The sequence below is a fragment of the Mustela nivalis genome, assembly GCF_964662115.1.
Source record: "Mustela nivalis genome assembly, chromosome: 1".
NCBI lineage: Eukaryota > Metazoa > Chordata > Mammalia > Carnivora > Mustelidae > Mustela > Mustela nivalis.
The window spans coordinates 215,265,141-215,289,123 of record NC_139020.1 but is presented as its reverse complement, the minus strand read 5'-3'; the positions used below and the strand labels follow the sequence as shown (position 1 = coordinate 215,289,123).

The 23,983-nt window shown below is 64.1% G+C and overlaps 2 protein-coding genes across 2 annotated transcripts in view; both read left to right on the top strand.

Annotated features, from left to right (window-relative positions):
- The window catches only part of BSG (basigin (Ok blood group)), a 61,153-nt gene that overhangs the window by 8,444 nt on the left and 28,726 nt on the right, over positions 1-23,983 (top strand). The window lies entirely within an intron of this gene.
- HCN2 (hyperpolarization activated cyclic nucleotide gated potassium and sodium channel 2) lies at positions 3,246-23,947 on the top strand. Its single transcript, XM_082737848.1, has 8 exons — positions 3,246-3,904; positions 13,244-13,667; positions 14,100-14,261; positions 14,641-14,859; positions 15,909-16,055; positions 20,120-20,360; positions 20,532-20,696; positions 22,537-23,947. The coding sequence occupies exons 1-8, from the start codon at positions 3,261-3,263 to the stop codon at positions 23,238-23,240; spliced, it is 2,706 nt and encodes a 901-aa protein (XP_082593974.1). The 5' UTR covers positions 3,246-3,260; the 3' UTR covers positions 23,241-23,947.

Genomic DNA, 23,983 nt, shown 5'->3' with positions numbered 1-23,983 from the left:
CCCCCCGGGAACCCCCTGCGTTACAACGAGGGCCTCACCCGGCAGCAGAAGAGGGAGCAGAAACAACGTGCGGGGGGTGTTGGGGCGTCATCGGAGCTGGGTCCGCGCACGCCATCCTTGCACCTACCAGGGCAGTGAGCTCTGTAAGGAAAGGGAAAGTCTGGTGAGCCCTAGGTCAGCCGAGCTGGGGACCCCGACCTGGTTGTGCAGACAGCATGAAGCCAAGGCGGTGGGCTGCTCTGCCTGGGGTCACTCGCTACCGTGGGCAGGATGCCAGGGCTGGGCCTGTACCACGGTGGCTCTCAGACCTAAGCCCTCTGACCTGTCACCATGGCTGATGGGACATCCTGTGGCTCCCAAGTCTGGCAGTGGGCTCTCCAGGCCGCCCTTGAGGCTTGAACACTGGGACCTGTCACCAGGCCATGGCCTTATTTTGTCTTCCGGGTCTGTTTTTCACCCAGAGGGTCCCCAAACTCGAGGGGCTTCGGGACTTTTGACCTGGACTTGCCCCAACTAGAAAGGAAGCAGGCTCATGAAGGCCAGGAGCGGCTGGGGAGCCGGGCAGCCGGGAGGTCAGGAGGGGCCCCCAGAGCCTCTTCTGGGGCCCAGGAATGGGGAAGAACGGGGCAAACCAGACGGTAGGAAGGGCCTGGGCTCGCTCGCTCGCTTCCCTTTTACTTGACAGAGACACAGAGAACACAAGCAGGGGGAGTGGGAGAGGGAGAAGCAGGCTTTCCACCGAGCACGGAGCCCAGTGAGGATTTCGGGATCCGAGGACTCAGATCGTGACCTGAACGGAAGGCAGATGCCTAATGACTGAGCCACCCAGGCGCCCCTGGGGTTTAGTGAGGGGTCTGAGAGCACGTTTAGGCAACAGACCATTGTGAACTGACTCACGGTTCAATAGCTTCATGATTGTTGTCTCTGAGGGTACTCACCTGCTCCCACCCCTGGGACCTTGAGATCCTTTCTTCTCCCACAAGCCAGGCACCGTCCTGCCTCAGGGCCTTTGCACGGGCATGCCGCTGGCCTAAGTCTTCCCACAAATGCACTCCTGGCACCAGCCCTCCTTTTCTCAGGTCACCCTCAGACATCACCCCCGACCCTATTCATCCCTTCCCCGGCTCTGAATTGCGCAGCACCTTCTGATGATGGATAGCAGGAGGTCTGTTGAACGTAACCTTTACGGTGTTGATCGTCCCTTCTCCCGTCAGCAGAGTGCGGGTGGCCAGACCCCAGCCCCTGGGTCAGGTGCTTCATAAACATTTGTGGAACCAATGCAAAAAGAGTACTGTGCCCTCGGCAAGGGGTAAGATGGAGTGGAGAGACGGAGCTGGTGGCCGTCTGGCCCGAGGTGGGGTCTGTTGGGTGGAGAGGAGTCGTCAGGACCTGGGGACAGGATCGCCAAGGCCCAGAGAGGGGCCAGGACCCCCTAGGTGACAGGGTCCAGGCCTGCCTTTCTCCCTTCCAAGCGCAGTGGGTCCTCAGGCTGGGCCGTGGGTCTGCCGCCTCCCCACTCTCGGCCTCAGCCCCGGGGCTCTGGCGGCCTGCCCAGACTGACATGCTCCCAGGGTGAGCATAAAAGATGCCCGTTCAGCTGGAGCACACATCTGCTGGGGGCTGGCTGCAGCCTGGCACGGCCGACGCTGCGGCCCGCCCAGCTGCTGCCTCGCCCTGAGGACACAGAGCGGCCCCGCCCACCCAGACCTGCAGCCGCGGGTCTGGCGGGCCTGAGGCTCTTGGGAGCAGCCCCCTGGGATGCCAGACCTGTTTGGCAGAAGCACGCGAGTCCTCGAGGACTCCTTGAGTCCTTGAGGCCGCCTGGTGGGGGCTCAAGATGGCCCGGCTCGGTCCCTCCCTCGGTCGCCCAGGGGTGCCGGCTGTGTGCAGAAACAAACTGCATTTCTGCCTTCCTGGGCCAGACAAACTGGCAGGTGGTGGCTCCCCCTGAAAAGTGCCCTGAGGGTGGTGGCTCCCAGGGGGCCAGAGGCTCCTCTCCGGTCTCTCTCCATTACCCGGCTCTCACTACCTCCCCCCACCCTCTGGTTGAGCTGACCAAGGGGCAGGGTCCTGGGCCTGTGCTCCCACGCCACCTACCGCCAGATAACCCCCAACCTGACTCTAGCCCCAGACACAGCCTCAGCTGTCTTCCCAGAGCTGGGGGCTGAGTGGCCAGCGGGGGCCTGAGCCTGAGAACTGGGGCAGTCTGGTGGGACGCCCATGTGGGCATCTGGTGGGAAATGGTGAGGAGTCTGGGTTCCCCCCTCCCATGACCCTGGGAACTTCCCCATTTTATTTTATTTTTAAAGATTTTATTTATTTGACAGAGATCACAAGCAGGCAGAGAGACAGGCAGAGAGAGGAGGGAAGCAGGCTCCCTGCTGAGCAGAGAGCCCGATGCGGGGCTCGATCCCAGGACCCTGAGATCATGACCTGAGCCTAAGGCAGAGGCTTTAACCCACTGAGCCACCCAGTGCCCCTGAACTTCCCCATCTTAAAGCCCACCAGTCTCACAGGAGACCACAGTCCCCCACTGAACTTCAGGGCACTGTTTGAGGGTGGGGGGCACCAGCAGCATCCAGTGGCTCTTCCTCTTGGCCCCAGTTTTCCTCCCATGCAGGAGATGGGGAAGAGGGGAGGACTGAGGGGCCTGGAGACTGGTGGCATGGACCCCATGTTGCCCCTCCGCACACAACACGTTCGCACCAGGGTTTTTGTCCTGGGCCTTCAAATTACAAAGCAAGGGTTCTTTTGGCCTTTAAAAAATCCTTCTATGACGGAAATTATCAAGCCTGTAGAAAGGAAAGAGGCTGGCATCCGGCGGTCGCATTTCTGCGCGCTTGGCTGCGCCCTCTGGATCGGTGAGCCCTGGACGCGGGGAGGGTCCCTGGCTCCGGTGGAGCGCAGAGCCTCTGGCCCGTTGGCTGGGCTCAGTGACCTTGGACGTGTCCTTCTGCTTCGCCGGCCTCAGTTTCCCTTTGTGGGACGCGGTCGGAGCGGAACTCCAAGGCCTCAGGCCGCGTGACCTTGGACCGGCTCGGACTGCGGGACCTCTGTTTCCCCGGCGCGGGGTAGAGGGGCGGCGCGCCAGGAGGGGGCTCCAGCAGAGGCGGGGCCCCAGCCCTGCCCCTCCCCCCGCGGTCCAGGCCCCGCCCCCGAGGCTCCGCCCCAGCCCGTGCCCCGCCTCCCCCCCCTCCCTCGGGCTCGGGCCGGCGGCGGCGGCGGCGGCTCCGCTCCGCACTGCCCGGCGCCGCCTCGCCATGGACGCGCGCGGGGGCGGCGGGCGGCCCGGGGAGAGCCCGGGCGCGACCCCCGCGCCGGGGCCGCCGCCGCCGCCGCCGCCCGCGCCCCCCCAGCAGCAGCCGCCGCCGCCGCCGCCGCCCGCGCCCCCCCCGGGCCCCGGGCCCGTGCCCCCCCAGCAGCCGCCCCGGACCGAGGCGGCGCCCCCGGAGGCGACGGACGACGGCGGCCCGCGGGCCCGGCTCCGCAGCCGCGACAGCTCGTGCGGCCGCCCGGGCACCCCGGGCGCGGCGAGCACCGCCAAGGGCAGCCCGAACGGCGAGTGCGGGCGCGGCGAGCCGCAGTGCAGCCCCGCGGGGCCTGAGGGCCCGGCGCGGGGGGCCAAGGTGTCGTTCTCGTGCCGCGGAGCCGCCGCGGAGCCCGCGCCGGGCCCGGGCGCGGGGCCGGGGCCGGCGGACGAAGCGGGCAGCGAGGAGGCGGGCCCCGCGGGGGAGCCGCGCGGCAGCCAGGCCAGCTTCATGCAGCGCCAGTTCGGCGCGCTCCTGCAGCCGGGCGTCAACAAGTTCTCGCTGCGGATGTTCGGCAGCCAGAAGGCCGTGGAGCGCGAGCAGGAGCGCGTCAAGTCGGCGGGGGCCTGGATCATCCACCCGTACAGCGACTTCAGGTACAGCCACCGGGAGGGGCCGGCCGGCGCGGAGGGGGCACCGCGAGCGGACGCGCGCGGGGGCCGTCCTTGGCGCACCTCGGGGAGGGCGGGGCTGCGCGCCCCGTGGGTGACCTCGGGGCCCCACGGTGACCTCGGGCGCGTCCGGAACCCGCCCGGTAATGGCCCGGGCGCGCGAGGCTCCGCCCTTGGAGGGGGACTGGGAAGCGCGCGCAGGCTCCCGCGGTGACCCCGGCGCGCCCCCTCCCACGCACCCTGGCATCTCCCTCCCTGCGGGATGGGCGCGCGTCACGGGCCGCAGGACCAGGGTCTGAGCGCGGAGGGGCGGAGAGGACGAATAGAGGGGAACGTGGGCGCCAGGGAGGCGGCCGAGCGGAAGGAAGGAGGAAGGAAGGGCGCCCGGGAAGGACGCGTCCGGGAGAGGCTGGCAGAGAAGGGGTTAAGGGAACATGGCCCTCTCCCACTGTCTCCACCTGCAGTCCACACCTCAGGGAGGCGCATTCAGGGTCCCCGGGCCTGGGTACTTTGAGGACAGGGCGCTGAGTGTGCTGGGGTCCCCAAGCTGCCCTCTTTGGCAGCAGCAGCTGGAGCCACTGGGTGGCGTGCCCATGTGTCAGTGGGTGTGTAGACGTGGATATGGATTAAGGCGGTTGATGCGTGGAAAGGCTCAGAGCAAGGCCCAGTGTGAGGTCACAGCCGCATATGTTTGTGGTTCTTGTTCCTGGGCACGCTTCCTGTGGCCTGCAAGTGTGAACCGTATCACTGCAGGCTGTGTGTGTGTGTGTGTGTGTGTGTGTGTGTGATCACAAGCATGTGACTGCAGGGGGCGTGGGCCCTTGGGCCATAGGCCCAGTGATCTAGGGGGCAGTCTGGTCCCTAGGGGTGTGTCTGCATGGTAGATGTGCTGGGGAGAGATGGGGTGCGTGTACATGGGATGGGTGTGCATCGCTGGGCAGTCGGTAGGAGCTGAGCTGTGTGCACAGTGTGTGTGCCTGTGAAGCTGTGTATCCGTGAAGGAGGGGTGAGTTGCCGTTCGGGCCGTTTCCACAGGCCCCGCCAGCCCGGCGCTCCGGGCCACCGCGGTTTCAGCACCACGGACAGCGCGCGGGAAGGCTGTCTCTTCTCTCAAGCCCTGCCTGCCCCCTGCCCCCCACCCCAGCCTGAGTACTGCCACCCCCACCCCCCTGCCTGGTGCACTTGCTCCGGGATGACCAGAGCTCAGAAGGGGGATTGTGGGATTCTCCCTTGTCCTGGACCTTCCGCAGCTCCATGCTCAGTGGCTTGGGAAGTGGGGGCCCCAGGGGCACAGGAGTCAGGGCCAGTCTGGGATTCCAACTCCTTATCCTTGGGGGTTGGGGGGAGTCTTGACTGGCGGCTTGAGTTTTTAGAGATAGGCCAGGGGTGAGGGGACCTGGGGACGTGTGTTCCAGATGGGGTGCATCTGGCTGGTCCTGACCTGCATTTCCCTTGTAGGTGGTCCTAGGGCTGGGAGAGCTTGGGTCAGTGTCTCCACTCATGTTTCTGTGACCTGGCCAGCCGGCTGGGAAGCGACATCAGGGACGCAGTGGGCAGGGGAAGTGGCTGCACAACATAGCCATTGCCCTGGGTGTTCTCCAGCTTGTCTGCCTGCAGGAACTCCCCACCCCCCAACAGCAGTGGGTGGCCGTGGGGCACTTTGCAGTCTGAGGTGAGGATGTGCCAGGGAGCTGGACCTCCTGGTCCCTGGGCCATCTTGAGCATAGTCACCTGTAAGAATCTGGGCAGGCCACAAAGTCTGAGCTGAGCAGATAAACTGTACAACAGGGTTGAGCAAGCAGGGGTGGGGAGTGTGGCTTCGTTGGGACTGGGGAGACACTGTCAAACGGAAAGCTTAAGTTATTTCCAAGCTGGGATGTGGTGGGGCCTCCACAGTGCCCCGTGTGCCCCTTCTAGGCCCTTCTGATTCAGGACCCCAAGCTCCCCAAGGTCCTCCTGGCCCAGGTGCTGTGGGAGCACCTTCCTTTTTTTTTAAAGATTTTATTTATTTATTTGACAGAGATCACAAGTAGGCAGAGATTCAGGCAGAGAGAGAGGGGGAAGCCGGCTCCGCTGAGCAGAGAGCCCGGTGCAGGGCTCGAGCCCAGGACCCTGAGATCATGACCTCAGCCAAAGGCAGAGGCTTTAACCCACTGAGCCACCCAGGTGCCCCTGGGAGCAACTTCCTAATACTGATTCAGTCCTCATGTCTGCTGTGAGGTGGGTGCTGCCGCTCTTCAGGGAAGGGAGCAGGGAGAGGAAAAGCCAGTTGCCCAGTGCCTCACAGCCAGTCAGGGGCAAACTAGGGGTTTGCAGGGAGGCAGTCTGGCCCCGGTGTCTGCACTCTCAACTGCCAGGCGGCCCGGGGTCTGGCCACGTCCCATCCGGGCCAGGAAGCAGTGGGAGGAACAAGGCATTCTGGGGACTGTTGGAGCTACCAGGGCAGCGGAAGGTGGGCTGTAGGTCTTCGCTCTGTTTCTGTGTGTATGAATTTTTGGAAACTACTCACGGAGCAGTGGCGAGGGGCCTTTCCAGGCCTACTTCTCCACCCTGCCCCCTTTTAAATCTGACCTGAACGTGCAGACGCCACGGCCTCTGGTGCCTGTGCCCACGCACTGTACAGGATTGGAAAGGGAGGGAGGCACCCCCGCCGGCCCCCAGCTTCCCTGTGCGAAGCCCCCGTGTCTCCACCTCCCTGAGGTGGAGAGCTTGGGTCAGTGTCTCCACTCCAGGGCCTCGTCCCTTCCTGGGGTCTGGAGTGTTTGTGGGCTCGCTGAGAGACATGTATGGGGCCTGAGCAGAGGCCAGTGGGATGGTGACTCGCACTCCTAGGGGGCTTTGGACCGGCCCGGCCCCTTCTGAGGCTGTCTCTTCACCCACAAAACCCGGCCTGTGGGCAGCTCTGGTGCCGGCACAGAGAAGGCCACAGAGATGCTCTAGTTGCTTCCCCGGGACAGGGGGTGAGCTCTGGAGGACCAAGTTCAAGGGACAGAGGGAACCATCAGCTGTGGAGGCCTTGATGTTCCTTCGGGGCACCCCGCAGTCCGTTCCCGAGTTAGGAAGGATGTCAGGACCAGAGGATGAGGAGGGGACCAGCCCTGGGGCCAGTGGGGAGGCCTACAGCCACGGCCAGAACCTCACTGAGTACCCAAGGCCTTGGCAGGGTCTTCTGACCCTCCCCTCCAAGACAGCAAGAACAGAAATGCAGTTAATTCCTGTTCCCTTCCCCTGGACCAGCACTGATCCAGGGGCCAAGAGCCCTCATCGCGCCAGAGTTTGGGCGAGTGGCTTTCAACCCATCCCTAAGTCTGCAAGTGCCTGAGGTCTGACTTGAGTCTCTCCTGCCGCTGTTGGTCTTCAGTTTGATGTTCCCGATTGTCTGTCTCTGGGAGGCCTGGGGTGAGGGCAAAAGAGATGAGTTGGTCCCTTTCCTGCCCTTCAGGACCTCCCCTGGGGGTCCCCAGGGGGAATGGGATGTTGGAGGGGCTGGGCTGAAGAAACCAATGGGACGATCCCCAGATAGCCCGGCGGATCCCGGGAGATCAGGAAGCTGTGCTTTCTGCAAATACTGCATTAGCTCATGAGAATAAATCCTGCATTATCTGGGGTGTGGTGGGGGCCAGGGCGGGACGAGGCTTTTCCAGGCTGTGGACCCAGCGTGGGTCCTGTGGGGTCAGGTAGGGACAGGGGACAAGTCCACTTCCCCAGGGAAGGAAGCTCCATGGTCCATTGGAAGGAGAGGGAAGAGGCCAGCTGGGGTTGAGGTCCCCCTCTTTTCTCCAGGGGTTTCCTGCCAGAATTTAGAATTTCTAGTCCCTGCTTTTTTTTTTTTTAATTAAGATTTTATTTTTATTTATTTGACAGACAGAGATCACAAGTAGGCAGAGGCAGGCAGAGAGAGAGGGAGAAGCAGGCTCCCCACTGAGCAGAGAGCCCGATGTGGGGCTTGATCCCAGGACCCTGGGATCATGACCTGAGCCGAAGGCAGAGGCTTTACCCACTGAGCCACCCAGGCGCCCCTCTGGTCCCTGCTTTTAAAACTTCCCATCTCCAAGCCCCTGACCTCAGCATCATGGGGCCTGAGCAGGACCAGGGGTCTGCTCGGGGTGGGGTGCGTGCCACACCCTGCCTCGTTCCCCCCCTCAAGGAGCCTGCCCCAAATCCACCCAGCATAGGCCACCCCATCTCCCTCTTGGACTCTCCCTTCTGCCCCCTTCCTGACCTTCCCACTGCCAGCACGGGCTTCCCAGGGTACACAAGCACGGGCTTCCCAGGGTACACAGTTGTCTGTCTTTCCTTCTCACTTAAAGCCTCCCAAGGCCCCACAGAGCTCGGGTCCCCACCCCCCTGGCCATCTTCTCTCTCCTCTGCAGCACCAGGCCACCTGGCTGGCCTTGAGAGGGGACGTCCCGCTGAGGTCACAGGACCTTTGCACTGCTGCTTCCTCTGCCTGCAAACAGCTGCTTCTTCATCATCTGCCCAAGCTCCACACCCCCTGAGAAGCACCCCCCACCCTCCTGCTAACCTGTGACCCTCTGGAGGCTCCCACCCACTTACCTGTTTCTGTGGGAGGCCTGTCTGCCCCATTCCAGCCAGGGGAGAGCTGGGTCTGTGTGGCCACCAAGAGTCCTCACACCTGGCCTACCCCTGCTCCCACAGCCTGCCCCTCTCAGGCTCACCCTGGAATCTGGGCGGAACCTAGGCAGCTTCCTTTCCTAATCCTTGACACTCCGCACGGGACGGCTCAGGCCCCTAATCCTCCATCCCCAGCTCGCCCTTAATCACCCACCTCTGGGCTCTGATCTCCTCAGATTTGCCGGATCCCGTGGAGGGGGGTGCGTGGCGGGGGTCGGGGGATTTGCCTATGCTCGCTGGCCCCTATCTGGCCCTGCCCCCCTGGTCCTGCTGGAGGAGGAGTCTGGGCACCTGGCTTCTCTCGCTCAGCTCTCATCCGAGCCCAGAGAAAGGAAGGGCAGTGGCTCCAGTGGGAACGGGGTCTAGGGTGGTGTCAGCGCCAGGACCCGTGCCCCTGGGGGTGTGCGGTGCACCCAGGACAGGGCTCTGGGGCCCTCTCCCAGCCGCAGGGCCCGGCTGGGGTCCTTGCCGTGGAGCCCTGCACTCCCTGGGGACTCAGGGGGACCCTGCGTCGCCCCAGCCCACCCTTCTGAGGCTACTGCCATCCCGGGGTTGCACTGGAGACACAACGGTAGAGATCTGGGTGTTCCCGCAGAAGCGGGGACCCCACTGGGGTCTCCCTGTGATTTGTCAGGAAAGCTTCTGAGATACGGGTTTGAATTATAGTCATTGAAGGCCGTGGATGCTGAAAGCTGCTGACCTTGCACCAGCGCCTACTGGCTGCCCCGGGGGACCCCTGTGGTCCATGTCCCCCAGTCATGCTGGGGTGGCCCAGTGAGGGAAGGGTCTGGGCTGATGAGGCCCTGAGGCCCTGAGGCTCAGAAGAGAGAGATTCATCGCAGGCCACGCAGACCAGGAGCAAGGTCAGGGGAGGGGTCGGGGGCAGGGGCTCCTCTGTCCCCCGCCTGGATGGGTCGCCCCTACCCTCAGGTTCCCCTCGGTAGGTCTGCACGGGGCGCCTCTTCGCCCTCCTGCTCCCTTCCAGAGGGACCCGGGGCTCGAGAGGACAAGGGTCGGGGCTCTGGGCCCATGTGGGGCATCCGGTTGGAGTGGACGGTCACCCTAATGATAGCTGGGGACTGGGCCATTCTGCCCAGAGCTGCCCCGAGCTCCTCGGCAGCTGCCGGACCTCGACTCCCGACTCCTCGTACACCCAGGGGACCCCACGCAGCCCGGGAAGACCTGCAGCTCCGAGTGGCAGGGCCCGCAGTCATTCCCCAGGGACCACGGGCAGTAGATGGGGCCCAGCCCCAAACAGGCAGGCTGAGGCCAGAGCTCAGGTCCTGGAACCGGAAGGCGTGGGTCTCCGCTCTGCCCGGCTCCCTGGCTGGGTCACCTCTCTCGTCTGTCGGTGCAGAAGCGTGGTGCCTGGCCCAACCCCCACCCCAAGAATAAAGGAGAGCGGGGCGCCCGGGAAGCTCAGGTGGTGATCCCAGGGTCCTGAGATCAAGCCCCGCATCGGGTTCCCTGCTCTGCTGCTCCCCCTGCTTGTGCTTGCTCAGTCTCTGACAAATAAATAAAATCCTCAAAAAATAAAATAAAAAATAAAAATAAAACACAGAACCTTAAAAAAGAAGAAGGAGGAGGAGGAGGAAGAGAGAGAAGGTCCGAGGAGGAGGACCTCGCATTCCGGGCTTTCAGCTTGTTTCCAGCCTCTCCCGGTGCTTTCTGCTCGTCCGTCCCCCCACCTTGGTTTCTAGGTTCTCTCTGCTAGTTTCTAGTCTCCCCTCTGGTTTTGAGCCCCCCCCCCCACCCCGTAGTTTCTAGCACCCACCCCCAGTCTCTAGGCTTTCCCTGGTAGTTTCTAGTCTACCCCCTGCTTTTGAGGTCCTTTGGTGGTTTCTAGTCCCCCCACCCCATGGTTTCTAGGCGCTCTCATGGTTTCTAGGCTCCCCCGCAGAGGTTCTAGGCCCTCTGGTCTTCTCAGTTACTCTTTCCTGCTTGCTTTGTCCCGGGGTCTGTGCCCCAAGTCGGGGGAGGAGGCAGGACAGGACTCCGTTCACAGAGGTGGGGGTGGGGCTAGAAGCTCTAAGCACCAGGGGAGCACGGGGGCGGGGTGTGTGCGGTGAGAATGGGGAGCTGGGGGGCCCCTAATCCCAGATCCTGGCCATCCCTCGCTGGAGTTCCTCATTGCTTCCCAGGCTCTCCCGCGCTCCCACTGTCCCCCATCCCGGCCGCTCAGAGAAGGCTCCCCGCGCCGGGTGTGGCCCCGCAGGACCCTCAGAGGCTGCCTGCGCCTCCCTGAGGGAGAGGAGAGTGAGGGCCTCGGGGCTGCAGGACTTGCCCAAGCGACACCGGCCAGCAGGCCGGAAACGCGGGTGTCAACCCAGGTCTGGCTGCTGCCGCCAAGGTGCCAGACGCTGGGTGCCTTCCAGCCTTTGGCTCTCGAAGACTGAGCTACTGTGAACATCTTGGTACAAATTGGTTTTTAATTTTTTTCTCTTCCTCTTGGACAGTTTCCTTGGGATCACTTGCCCAAGGTGGAGCGCCTGGGTCCGCCTGCAGGCCTGGCTGCTGGCACCTCACACTGCTGTCCAGAGAGGGGCCGGCCACTCCCTGCGGCCAAGCCAGGGCTGGAGCTCACGGCCTCTGCCAGTCTGGGCGAGTCCCCCAGCCCTGGGAACCGCAGTCCGCTCTTCGGTCATCCAGGAAGGGGGAGTCAGGGAGGGGCGGCTTCTGAGGGTCTTAGGGGCCCAGTCCTGCCCATGTGTGACTGAGCCTTCTCTAAATGCATGCGGGACCCCCAGCCATGATCAGGGGTGGGGTGCTGGGCCCCTGGGAGAGCCCTGCACACGGCGGGCTGGGGCGGGCTGGTGGAGACCTGGAGGGAGCTAGCCAGGTTGACGTGCGTGATCTGGGCTGGGGGTCGCTCCTCACACTGTTAAGTAAGTAAAATAAAATAAAAGACTGTTCAAAATTCGAGACCCTCCTTTACCTGAATCTAGGCAGGGAGTGTGGGCTCCAACCCCAGATCTGGGGCATCTGCTCATCACTGAGACCCCCATCCTGTGCTCTGTTTTCCTTGTGTTTTTTATAGTGTCGATACGTATGTATGTGTGTGTGTGGGTGTGTATATATAAAACACAGAGAGGCTGGCGTTTAATCACTTAAAAATGTACAATTGAATGACAGTAAGTACAACCACAGTGGTGCGCGGCCATCGCCACCGTCCGTGTCCGAACTCTCTCATCCTCCCAACAGAACCTCTCCCCATTCAACCTCTGCCCCCAGCCCCCTCCCTCTCCCCAGCCCCCGCGAGCCCCTTCTGGTCCATGGAGGAGCCTGGTCTGGGCGTGTCACACGCGTGGACTCACACCCCGTGGGGCCTCCTGTGTCTGGTTCCCTCCCGGAGCGTCTGGGCTCAGGGTCCATCCCTGGCGCCAGGCATGGGGGCCTCACTCCTACTGGAGGCCAGGGGCGCTCCCGCTCGTAGGGACCGTGTGTGGGTACGACCCACACAAGCTTCCATCTGCTGTTGTGAATCCTACCCCTGGGAACATGCTGTGCGGCTGTCTCTGAGTTCTTGGGGTTCACACCCGGGGTTCGGAACTGCTGGGTCAGACAGTAATTCTGTTTACATTTTTTAAAAGATTTTATTTATTTATTTGAGCAGCAGGAGGGGCAGAGGGAGAAGCAGGCTCCCCGCTCTGTGGTGCTTGATCCCCAGGACCCCGGGATCCTGACCCAAGTTGAAGGCAGATGCTTCACCAACAGGGCCCCCCAAGCGCCCCTCTGTTTACAGTTTTGAGGAACCAACAGAGCGGTTTTTCCTTGGAGTAGTTCTGATGGGTGTTTTCTCGATGCCTACAGTGCTGGGCACCCGTCAGTGGGCCCCGGGATTCACGCAGGGCTCCTGCCCGGCCGGCGACAGATGCTCCTTGCGTGGACAGGCCTCTCTCTGAGAGCACTCCCAGGTGGAGTTCTGAGTTGACCCCAGGGATGTGTATCTGTCCTGGGGGTAGATGGGAGTGAGACCAACCCCAATCCGTTTTCAGGTGACTCTGTCCCATGGAATGTCTTGCCCCTCAGCTCCTCCTGCCTCCCAGGCAGCCCTACAGCTGCCCTGGGCGTGGGGGTGCCCCGCCTCTTCCTTGCTGCCTCCCCGCCCCTAAGGGTCCCCTTCTTTGTCTTCAGGCTGGAGCCCAGCTGGTCCAGAAGGTGTTGGACTCGGGATCCTGCCTGCCCCGCCCCCTCCCGCCCCCCCAGCCCCTGCTGCCCCCACTGTGCCTGCTCTCCACTCCCCTCCCCCACTCCCCCTCCTCTTGCTTGTCTCCCGTCTCCTTCCCACCCAGAGTGAGTTTTTTGGCCGCTAACGCTGTGTTGAACGCTTGGACCTTTTCGGTCGTGGGAAACATAAGCAGCTTGGGGGCCACCTCCTGGCCTCCGCCAGGTCTCCTGCTTCTTCCAGGAGGGAACGTGGGAGCTGGGTCAGCCGGAAGGGTGCCGGCCGGGGGAGCCCAGCGGGCAGTGGGGTGCCGTCTGGGGGCCAGAGAGCCAGACAGCCGAGTACCCGGAGCGGGGGTACACACTAACTGCGACTCGAGGCCAGAGTCTTGGCTTTGCTGCAGGAGGTGAGGTCTGGCCTGGTCCTGGAAGGCGGGCGCAGGTGTGAGGTGGGGCCATCTGGACCCCGGAAGGGCTGGGTGTCGGCCAAGGCCTGGAGGCGTGACCGCCCGCGCCTCCCCCCAGGTTCTATTGGGACTTCACCATGTTGCTGTTCATGGTGGGAAACCTCATCATCATACCTGTGGGCATCACCTTCTTCAAGGACGAGACCACAGCCCCGTGGATCGTGTTCAACGTGGTCTCGGACACGTTCTTCCTCATGGACCTGGTGCTGAACTTCCGCACGGGCATCGTGATCGAGGACAACACGGAGATCATCCTGGACCCCGAGAAGATCAAGAAGAAGTACCTGCGCACGTGGTTTGTGGTGGACTTCGTGTCCTCCATCCCCGTGGACTACATCTTCCTCATCGTGGAGAAGGGCATCGACTCCGAGGTCTACAAGACGGCGCGCGCCCTGCGCATCGTGCGCTTCACCAAGATCCTCAGCCTCCTGCGGCTGCTGCGGCTCTCGCGCCTCATCCGCTACATCCACCAGTGGGAGGAGGTGCGCGCGGCGGGCGCGGGGCGGGCGCGGGGGCGGCGCGGGGGCGGAGCCGGGGGTCGCGGGCCGGGGCCGGGACCGTGCGGCGGTCGCGCTCCCCCTTCCCTGCGCCCTGGAAAAGCAGGATCCACGGCCCCCTCGGCACCCCCTCCCCGAAGTCGGACCCGCTCCGCACGGAGAGTCACCTGACCCCTGCCGCCCATGTCCTCGGACCCAAGCCAGACGGTGTCACCACCCCATCCCCCACCCCAGGCCTCCGACCCGGGCCACGCCCTCTGGGCTGGGACCGCGGCTAACCCCGAGGGCGGCGGGGGCGCCCGCGCACCTGTCGCGGCCGCCAGGCCTGCTCCGCCACACCGCCCCCCGCCACCCCGGCCCCGGCGAAGGGGCGGCGGCTGGACGGTCGGGGGGACCCTGACGCCCGCCCCCCCGCAGATCTTCCACATGACCTACGACCTGGCGAGCGCCGTCATGCGCATCTGCAACCTGATCAGCATGATGCTGCTGCTGTGCCACTGGGACGGCTGCCTGCAGTTCCTGGTGCCCATGCTGCAGGACTTCCCGCGCAACTGCTGGGTCTCCATCAACGGCATGGTGGTGAGCCGCGGCGGCCGGCGGGCGCGGGGGCTCCGCGGGCGACTTCCACGCCGTCGTCGGCCCGAGCCCGTGGTGGGCGAGCGGTGCCCGGGCGGCGAGACGTCGGAAGCACAGAGGGAGGCCCAAGCGCCCGTGGGCCCCCGGCTGAGACGCTGCCTGCTAACAGGGGCTAGGGTGGGGGGCCAGACTCAGGCCCAGGCGTCCAGAGGGTCTGGGCGGACGGGTCTGGGGCCAAGGGACTCCCCGGGCCGTGAGCACCCTAGCCCCCTCCCCCAGGGCCGTGAACCCCCGCCCCCCTCCCCCAGGGCCGTGAGTCCCCGCCCCCGCCCCTCCCCCAGGGCCGTGAGCCCCCTCCCACCGGCCCCCCACGGCCTTGCAGAACCACTCGTGGAGCGAGCTCTACTCCTTCGCGCTCTTCAAGGCCATGAGCCACATGCTGTGCATCGGGTACGGGCGGCAGGCCCCGGAGAGCATGACGGACATCTGGCTGACGATGCTGAGCATGATCGTGGGTGCCACGTGCTACGCCATGTTCATCGGCCACGCCACGGCGCTCATCCAGTCCCTGGACTCCTCCCGGCGCCAGTACCAGGAGAAGGTCTGAGGGGCGGGTGCTGGGCCCCCGCCGCCCTGACTCCCCGGCTTCCCCTGCAGAGCCTAGATGGGGGGGGGGGAGCTGTAGGGGCTGAGGACCCTGAGAGGTCTGTAGCTGTGACTAGCAGGGCCGGGAAGGTCCGGGGCATGGTGAGGGAAGTCTGGAGCCCAGAGGGCAGCTGTCCAGGGGGCGGGGCTCACCCCAGGGTCTCTGGGACAGCTTGGGAGGTGCTGGGGCAGGGGAGGGTCGCTGGAGGACACCTCAGGGGCTGGGGCAGCCTCCACAGGGCAAGTCCTAGGGCTGGGGGTCAGGGAAGGGCTGAGGGGGTGATGGCCCCAGGTGCTGGCCCTCCTGGACACCAGTCCATCTGTCCTGCACTGCTACCTAGTGGCCGCTCCTGGCTGGGCAGCTGTGAGTGCCCCTCACGGCCACTGCCCCAAGCAGTGCCAGCAGGGTCAGCCGGGTCAGCTGGGCCTGGTGCCAGGAACCCCGGATGTCCGGAAGCCACGGGCCTCACACCCAGACATGAGCTGGCGCTGCCACCCGCCGGCATCACGAGTTCCGCTGAGCTCAGGGCAGCTGTGTCCGGGAGCAGCCGGGGTGGAAACGGGATGGGGCACCCCTGGGAGCACCGTCCTGGGGACAGCAGGGCCTGGCACCCCCGTCCTGATCGGGAGGGGCTGAGCCACTAGTTTCTGGCGAGACCTTTGGAGAGGTGAGCCTAGGGGATTCCGCCCAGGATCTCGGGGGCCCTGGGGGACCCAGTCCAGCCCACTTACTGCAAGGGCCTTGAGTCAAGCTGTGCTTCCCTTTCTGGGGGTTGGGCTGCCAGATAAAATTCAGAACACGGGGGTGACTCTTCTCAGCGTAAGCTCGTCCACACCTCGCACAGGACACCTGTAACTACTTCTGTCTTGTCTGAAATTCTGATTTAACAGGGCCCCCGTGTTTGCTGTCATTGTTGTCAAAGCCAACAGCCCCATGTGGGCTGAAGCGGGGTGGGGGGGCCCGGAGGTGGAGCCCCTGACCACCCCCCCACCCCCGCTGTGCAGTACAAGCAGGTGGAGCAGTACATGTCCTTCCACAAGCTGCCCGCCGACTTCCGACAGAAGATCCACGACTACTACGAGCACCGCTACCAGGGCAAAATGTTCGACGAGGACAGCATCCTGGGGGAGCTCAACGGGCCGCTGCGGGAGGTGAGGCCACCCTCGCTGGGGACCCTCGGCTGGAACTAGGGACTGCCAGGCTCCCCGTCCCAGAGATGGGTTAGCCCATACGGTGCCGACGGGCTGCATCTACGCACTCTCAGCGGCCGGAAGCCCGCCCGTGCTGCACCCCCATGATGCCCCTTGGGTTCCCCCACAGCCTCTGTTTCATCCCGCTTAGCCAGTCTGGGCTCCCTCGTTCGACGGGGCGACGACCCGGGGGAGAGGCGGAGAGGCGGACGGGAGTAGGCGGACCCAGTATGGTCCTCGGTCTTGACTGTCCAAGCCCGGCCCCTCGTGGCCGGTGTGACGCGGGGCAGGGGGCCCAGAGCAGCTCGGTTCCCGCCAGCCGGGGGCTTCCGACGACGGGCCTGGCCTCTGTCGCGTTCTGGAGCCGGGAAATCCCAGGCCCGGGTGTCATGGGGCCCCGCGCCCTCCGGAGGCTCCGGGACAGGGTCCTTCCTGCGTCTCGCGGCTCCTGGGGTCCCTCTGTGCGCGGCCGCCCCCCTCCCATCGCTGTGCCGCCATGTGGCCTCTTCCCCCGTGTGCCCGTGTCCCCGCTCTTATGAGAACACCTGTTGCTAGGCTCAGGGTGACGCTACTCCAGTGCAGCCTCGTGTTAGCCGATGACGCCTGCAAGACCTTGTTTGCAGCCGAGGTCCTGTCCACAGGCACCAGGGGTCAGGACTTGAACATGTGTTTTTTGGGGGCAGGATTAAGCCCACAACCCTGACCAGGTGGTAGCTGGGCGCCTGCTCTGAGCTCCACCCTGTGCCGGCAGGGAGGTGGGGGGGGGGCACGGCAGTGACCGCCGGGGGCAGGAGGAGCTCCGGGAAGGATGCGGGACGGGGAAGGTGACGTCTGAGCGAGGCCCGGCGAGCCCGCAGGTGTCCCAGGTGGCAGGCACAGCCGGGGCCAAGGCCCTGAGGAGGGAAAGATGACGCGTGACCTGCGGACCAGGGCGAGGACTTGGAGGGGGGATGGGGCGGGGGCGGGAGAGGGGGGAGGGTGGGGCGGGGACGGGTCCTGGGCGCTGCTGCTGCTGCTGCTGCTGCTGCTCGGGGAGGGCTGCCACTTCTTCTGAGGGTGGGGGCCGTTACCTCCCACGAGGCAGGCACTGTGCTTAACCTCACACGGAACATTTAATTGTTCCGGATCGCTCCTTCAGAGAGAGAGAGCCCACAGACCGTAAGACACATAGATTCCCATAGTTTGGGGTTTGTTTTTGTTTTTTAAAGATTTTGTTTTTTGACAGACACAGATCCCAAGGAGGCAGAGAGAGAGGAGGAAGCAGGCTCCCCACTGAGCAGAGAGCCGGATGTGGGGCTCGATCCCAGGACCCTGGGATCATGGCCTGAGCCGAAGGCAGAGGCTTTAACCCACTGAGCCACCCAGGCACCTCAGTTTGGTGTTTTTTTTTTTTTTTTAAACTATGCATTTTCAGCCACCTCTGTACCTAGTGTGGGGCTTGAACTCAGGGCTGGGAGATCGAGAGCCCCACGCTCCACAGGCTGAGCCGGCCCGCGGTCCCTTAGGCTCTAGTGGGGCCATTACCACTGTCTAAGCACACTGCACGTTGCCCCCAGGAGGGCACCCATGGCTGCAAGCCACCACGCCCGCTCCCTTCCCCCAGTCCCTCGCAAGCCGGATCGGGTAATTATTTCAGCGTTTATGCAATTCCAAGGTTGAATTTACAAAAACACACGCGTTCAGAAAACTTCTGGCTTCCATCCTGACCCTCTGCCTGATTTGCTCCTGCTGTATCTTCCGTGTTCTTTGTTAACGCACAGCAAAGGCGGGCTCCCTCTGAGCTCCCTTTGCTGGACCCTTCCAGCTGCAAGGTCCTTCAGGCAGCGAGGCCCCAGGGCTGGTGGCCCCAGGGTCCCCAAGCTCCGCGGGCGGCCATGCACGGCACTCACTTTTGTGGGTTTGCTCGTGCATTTGGGACAGGGCTGAGGGGTGAGGGCAGGGTCCAGTCCTGCTGGGAGGGACACCCACCCCAAATGCGCAGGTGGGAGGTGCATCTGGGGCAGCCATGTGGGATTTTCATGCTCCACAAGTGCTTGCTGTATACAGTAGGTGTGACGTGTGATTGCCGTACAAAGTGCGTGGATGGTGCTTGCTGTATACAGTAGGTGTGACGTGTGATTGCCGTACGAAGTGCGTGGATGGTGCTTGCTGTATACATAGGTGTGACGTGTGTGATTGCCGTACGAAGTGCGTGGATGGTGTTTGCTGTATACAGTATGTGTGACGTGTGATTGCCGTACGAAGTGCGTGGATGGTGCTTGCTGTATACAGTATGTGTGACGTGTGATTGCCGTACAAAGTGCGTGGATGGTGCTTGCAGTATACAGTAGGTGTGACGTGTGATTGCCGTACGAAGTGTGTGGATGGTGTTTGCTGTATACAGTAGGTGTGACGTGTGATTGCCGTACGAAGTGTGTGGATGGTGTTTGCTGTATACAGTAGGTGTGACGTGTGTGATTGCCGTACGAAGTGCGTGGATGGTGCTTGCTGTATACATAGGTGTGACGTGTGTGATTGCCGTACGAAGTGCGTGGATGGTGCTTGCTGTATACATAGGTGTGACGTGTGTCATTGCCGTACGAAGTGCGTGGATGGTGTTTGCTCTTTCTGTACCCAGCAGGTGCCATCCATTGTGTCTACACAGCAGATTCTCAGCCCCTGATTTCTGTACAGGGTGGGAGTTCAGTACCTACTCTCTCTATACAGCAGGCACTCAGTACATAGATGCTGTACACAGTAGGCCCCAATACCTGTATACAGCAAGTGCACATGCCTGCTCGCTGTGCACAGCCTGATCTGGGGGCTCACCCATACTTCCTCGTAGGACTTGTGTGCTTGGGTTTCCCGCACATCTTGCTTTGGGATTACTGGGGATTCACGTTCATCTTCTGCTCTGGGGCTGAAACGTCTGGTTTTTGCCTCATAACTGCTGGGGCCGCCTCCGGCATGCCCCCGTGTGCTTGGCCGGATCTCCGGACTTCTAACATGCCATCCCGTCTGCTCTGGGTGCCAAACCCCAGGGAGCGGCGGGGGCTGGCCGGCGGGTCTCAGCGCGTGGGAGGGCTCGCCCCACTGCCCTGCTCTTCTCACTAGCAGGCTTTCCTGCGACTTTTGCTCATTTGTTCTAAATGACCTTGGCTAGTTTCAGCCATTCCCAAGCAAACCCGATGGGCTTGTTGTTGGGATCTGGACACTCGTGTCCACGAGTGGGGAGAATGGACGTCTCGTCCACACGGCGGTGAGGAGCTCTGCCTGACCACGGAGCGCGTGCCCGCGTCCGCCGTGCCTCTCGGGGTGTCTGCACACTCTCCTCAGATGCTTCCGGAAGTCTCTTAAGGTCAAGCCCTGCCGTCTTGCTCAGCGCTCTGTGCCGGCGCAAACAGGGTCCTCCGGCTGCTGTGTCGTCTTCTCCGTGGCTCGTTGGCCACAAGAGGGCTGTCGGTTTGGAAGGCTCGGCTCCCCCTTTTATCGGAACGTGTCTTACCGAGGTGTGCGCACTCGATGGGCGAGCGTGGGACCCGCCCGTGACTAATGCTCAGATCGACTGCGGGACGTCCCACCCCACCCTGACCTCTGCCGCCGCGGAGCCCTTGACCGTTCCCGGGTTGGTGCGCTGATTCCTTGTGCTCTCGCTTGCTGTTTGGGTTGACTCCTCTGACCGTTGTGGTTTCCCGTGGGTGCTTTCGGGCTCCCGGGTCAGCATGTTAAAGAAGAGAGTAGAGGGATCTGGTGTCCTGTTTTCCTTCCTGTTCTTACGTCTCTGATGGCCTTCCCTGCCTAATGGCACGCGCGGGTGTGGCCAACCGAGCTAACTGCCGGGGACTCGGCACACATCTGGTCTTGGCTCCTGTCTTGTGGTCAAGCCTCCGGGGTCCGTGCGGGAAGGAAGGTGCCCGCTTCAGGCTAGTGTTGAACTCCTTTGGTAGATGAAGAAACTGAGGGTCTGAGGAGGAGACAGCCCCCAAAGGAGGGCCAGAGGGGACGAGGACTTGGGCCCTGGGTCACCCCGCTTCCCACCCCTCCAGGAGATTGTCAACTTCAACTGCCGGAAGCTGGTGGCCTCCATGCCCCTGTTTGCCAATGCCGACCCCAACTTCGTCACGGCCATGCTGACCAAACTCAAGTTCGAGGTCTTCCAGCCGGGCGACTACATCATCCGTGAGGGCACCGTGGGCAAGAAGATGTACTTCATCCAGCACGGCGTGCTCAGCGTGCTCACCAAGGGCAACAAGGAGATGAAGCTGTCCGATGGCTCCTATTTCGGGGGTGAGCGTCCGGGGGCCCGCAGGGGTGCTGGTGCGGGTGCACCCTGGCAGAGGGGAGGAGGCTGGGCTGCGCGCGCCGCAGGTGGGAGGCCCCAGGGCTGGGAGGGCAAGAAGGTGTTGCTCGGAGGCCAAGGTCCTGCTGGGCTGAGGCCGCCGCCCGGGCCCCGTGCAGAGATCTGCCTGCTGACGCGGGGCCGGCGCACGGCCAGCGTGCGCGCCGACACCTACTGCCGCCTCTACTCCCTGAGCGTGGACAACTTCAACGAGGTGCTAGAGGAGTACCCCATGATGCGGCGGGCCTTCGAGACCGTCGCCATCGACCGCCTGGACCGCATCGGTGAGTGGCTGGTCTCCAGGGGCCGCCAGCCCGTGAAGAGCGGGCGTGGCCCGACGGACCCTCCAGGGCCCTTCTAGTCCCCAGACCTGATTTTCTGACCTGCTTTGGCCCGTAGCCAGATGTGGCCCTGGTCTCCCAAGGAGGAGGGAGTGTGGTGTGTTTCCAGTTGTGCAGAACTTCTGCTCCCTTGGGAGACGTTCCTGGAGCACCTCTAGTGTGTCCGCCAGTGTCGCCGCCGGACTGGGAGGCTGTCGTAGGGGCCATGCTCGGGCTTCTGCTACAGAGGAGGGGCTGGGGGGCTGGCGGGCTTCCTTGTGATGCTGGGTGGAGGCCGGGAGGAGTGTTGTCAGGTATGAAGCAACAAGGCATATTCTGGGAGTGGACGTGGCACAGGCCAGGGCCTGGGGTCCAGGGAGCGCAGAAGCCGGGAGGAGGGCGCTTGGGGAAGCAGGCGGGGACCAGGCACTCGGGACCCACTAGCTGTGGAGGCAGAAGCTTGGACTATGAATCGGGAGCAGTGGGGAGCCACAGATGGTGCTAGGCAGGGGAGGAGCCGACAGGATCTGCACTGTACGAGCACGGGTAGGTTACAGGAGGGAGATGGAGGCCTGGCTTCAAGTGGTGGCCTTGGGTGTAGGAAGAGGCCGAGGCTACTGTCAGAAATGGTTGAGAGGTGGAGCCCTCAGGACCCACCGAGGACCAGATGTCTGAGTCAGGCAGACCGGGCCCCCTTGCTGTCCGTGGGAATCAGGAGTCAGAGGACACGGGTGTTGGAGATCCCGGAAGCGTCCCATTCGTGCTCACGCACAGCGGCGCTCAGCACCCGCTCTACGCAGGAGGTGCTCCACACACGTGCAGGTGGAAGATGCTTAGACTTACTTGCTCCATCCCGAAGGCTCTCCGACGGCTTGTCCGGCGAGCACTGCTGGCATGCGGCTTGGCGCCCGCGGCAGGTGCTCGGCACCCGGGATGGACGGCGCGGGCTTGCTGTCCAGCAAGGCCTGCCTCGTGTGCACCACACACACTTCACGTGTTTGCTGTATACTGTGGGAGCACAGTACGTTTCCTGGACAAGCTGGCAGTGTACAGTAGGGGTCTCGTACCCGCTTTGCCTATGCCATGGGTGTTCTGCGTGCCTACTACAAACAGGTACTGGATTAGTGCTTGCTGAATACAGCAGGTACTCAATGTCTGCTTGCTGTATGCACATGGTGGCAGGTCATGCCTGCTTACTGCATACAGGAGGTGCTCAGTTCTGTCTGCTCTACACCACAGGCAGTTGGTATCGGCCATAGGCAGGAGGGGCCCTGAGCATGCTCGCTGTATACAGGGAGTGCTTATGCGGTCGCAGCGGTTTCTTGACCCCTGTGTGCTAGTCTCCGGAACCAGGGCCAACACCCGCATGCCCTCCACGTCCTTGCTGTATCCAGCAGGTGCTCAGTGGCTACTGTATACAGAAGGTGCTCCGTGCAGGTTTATGATCTCCAACAGGTGTGAGTGTGTGTGCGCGTGCGTGTGTGACGGCAGCAGGTTCATGGTGGCGTGCAGGAGGTGGTCTGTGCACACTGGCGGTACAGAGCAGGAGCTGGTACTCACCGTGGGATGTATAGAACGGACGCCCAGCACCCGCTGGCTGTATGCAGGAGGTGCTCCACGTGTGCTCGCAGTATATAAAAAGTTTTACTGTACGCAGCAGGCGCTGGGTACCATGCTCTGTACACAGGACACTCCTGCCTGCGGGCTGTGCGTGGATGAGGCTGCGCATCACTGCGCACCCCCAGCAACACCCCCCACCCCACCCCCCCGCCGGCCCCAGCTGACGCCCCTGCCCTGCCCCCAGGCAAGAAGAACTCGATCCTGTTACACAAAGTGCAACACGACCTCAACTCCGGCGTGTTCAACAACCAGGAGAACGCCATCATCCAGGAGATCGTCAAGTACGACCGCGAGATGGTGCAGCAGGCCGAGCTGGGCCCGCGCGTGGGCCTCTTCCCGCCGCCGCCGCCGCCGCAGGTCACCTCGGCCATCGCCACGCTGCAGCAAGCTGTGGCCATGAGCTTCTGCCCGCAGGTGGCGCGGCCGCTCGTGGGGCCCCTGGCGCTGGGCTCGCCGCGCCTCGTGCGCCGCCCGCCAACGGGGCCCGCGGCCGCGCCGTCGGCCGCCGCCTCGCCGGGGCCCGCGCCCTCCGCCGCCAGTCCTCCCGGCGCGCCAGCCAGTCCCCGGGCGCCGCGGACCTCGCCCTACGGCGGCGCGCCCGGCTCCCCCGCCGCACCCCGCGCCGGACCCGCGCTCCCCGCGCGCCGCCTGAGTCGGGCCTCGCGCCCGCTGTCCGCCTCGCAGCCCTCGCTGCCCCATGGCGCGCCCGGCCCGGGCCCCGCGGCCTCGGCGCGCCCAGCCAGCAGCTCCACGCCGCGCTTGGGCCCTGCGCCTGCCGCCCGGGCCGCGGCGCCCAGCCCGGACCGCAGGGACTCGGCCTCGCCCGGCGCTGCCGGTGGCCTCGACCCGCTGGACTCCGCGCGCTCGCGCCTCTCGTCCAATTTGTGACCTTTGCCACGCCGCCCCGCGGGCCCGGGCGGGCCGGGGGCGGGGCCGTCATCCACACCAAAGCCATGCCATTGCGCGCTGCCCCGGCCGCCGGCCGCCCGCCCCAGAAGCCATAGAGGAGTCCTAGGTAGTCATAGTCGGACGGGCGGGCCGGGGCGGCAAGGCAGCCCCTTCTGAGCCCCTGCCGCGCCCCCCATCGCCCTGCGCCCAACCACATCGTTCTCGCCCCCAGCCCCCACCGGCGGTGGCCTCGCCTGCGCGCGAGCGAGCGAGGGGCCCCTTCACCTCGGTGCCTCAGTTCCCCCAACTGTGAAACGGGGCCGGGGCCGGCCTGGTGGCCGGAAGGAGATGGCTGTGGAGGCCTGCCCGCCCCCGTCCTCGCAGGTGGCCCATCCGAGGAGGATTGTGTTTTTTAAGTGCAATACTTGGCCGCCGGCTTCCTGCTGCCCCCCACCCCCCGCGCTCACGCAATAACTGGCCTGGCCCCGTCCACGCGTGCCCCGTGGTCACGTCCCCGGAGCCGGCACACCCAGCCCCGTCCAGCGCCCCGTGCCCAGGAGTGGGTCGTCCCCACGGCGCGGGGGGGCGCTGGGGGCACGGCCGGGCCGCCGTCGGGATGAATGTACTGGCAGCCGAGGCAGCAGCCCCCGCCGTACTCCGCGCCGACCCCCACACCCCCATTCCGCGCAATAAACGACAGCATTGGCGCCCAGCCTGCTGGCCTCTGATTGCTCACGGCCGGG

What these genes read in the sequence shown, in the direction of transcription:
- HCN2 (XM_082737848.1), top strand. Translation starts at nt 3,261, where the DNA reads ATGGACGCGCGCGGGGGCGGCGGGCGGCCCGGGGAGAGCCCGGGCGCG. An exon ending in ACATCCACCAGTGGGAGGAG is followed by an intron (nt 13,668 to 14,099) that starts GTGCGCGCGGCG and finishes GCCCCCCCGCAG; the next exon opens with ATCTTCCACATGACCTACGA. An exon ending in GGCGCCAGTACCAGGAGAAG is followed by an intron (nt 14,860 to 15,908) that starts GTCTGAGGGGCG and finishes CCCGCTGTGCAG; the next exon opens with TACAAGCAGGTGGAGCAGTA.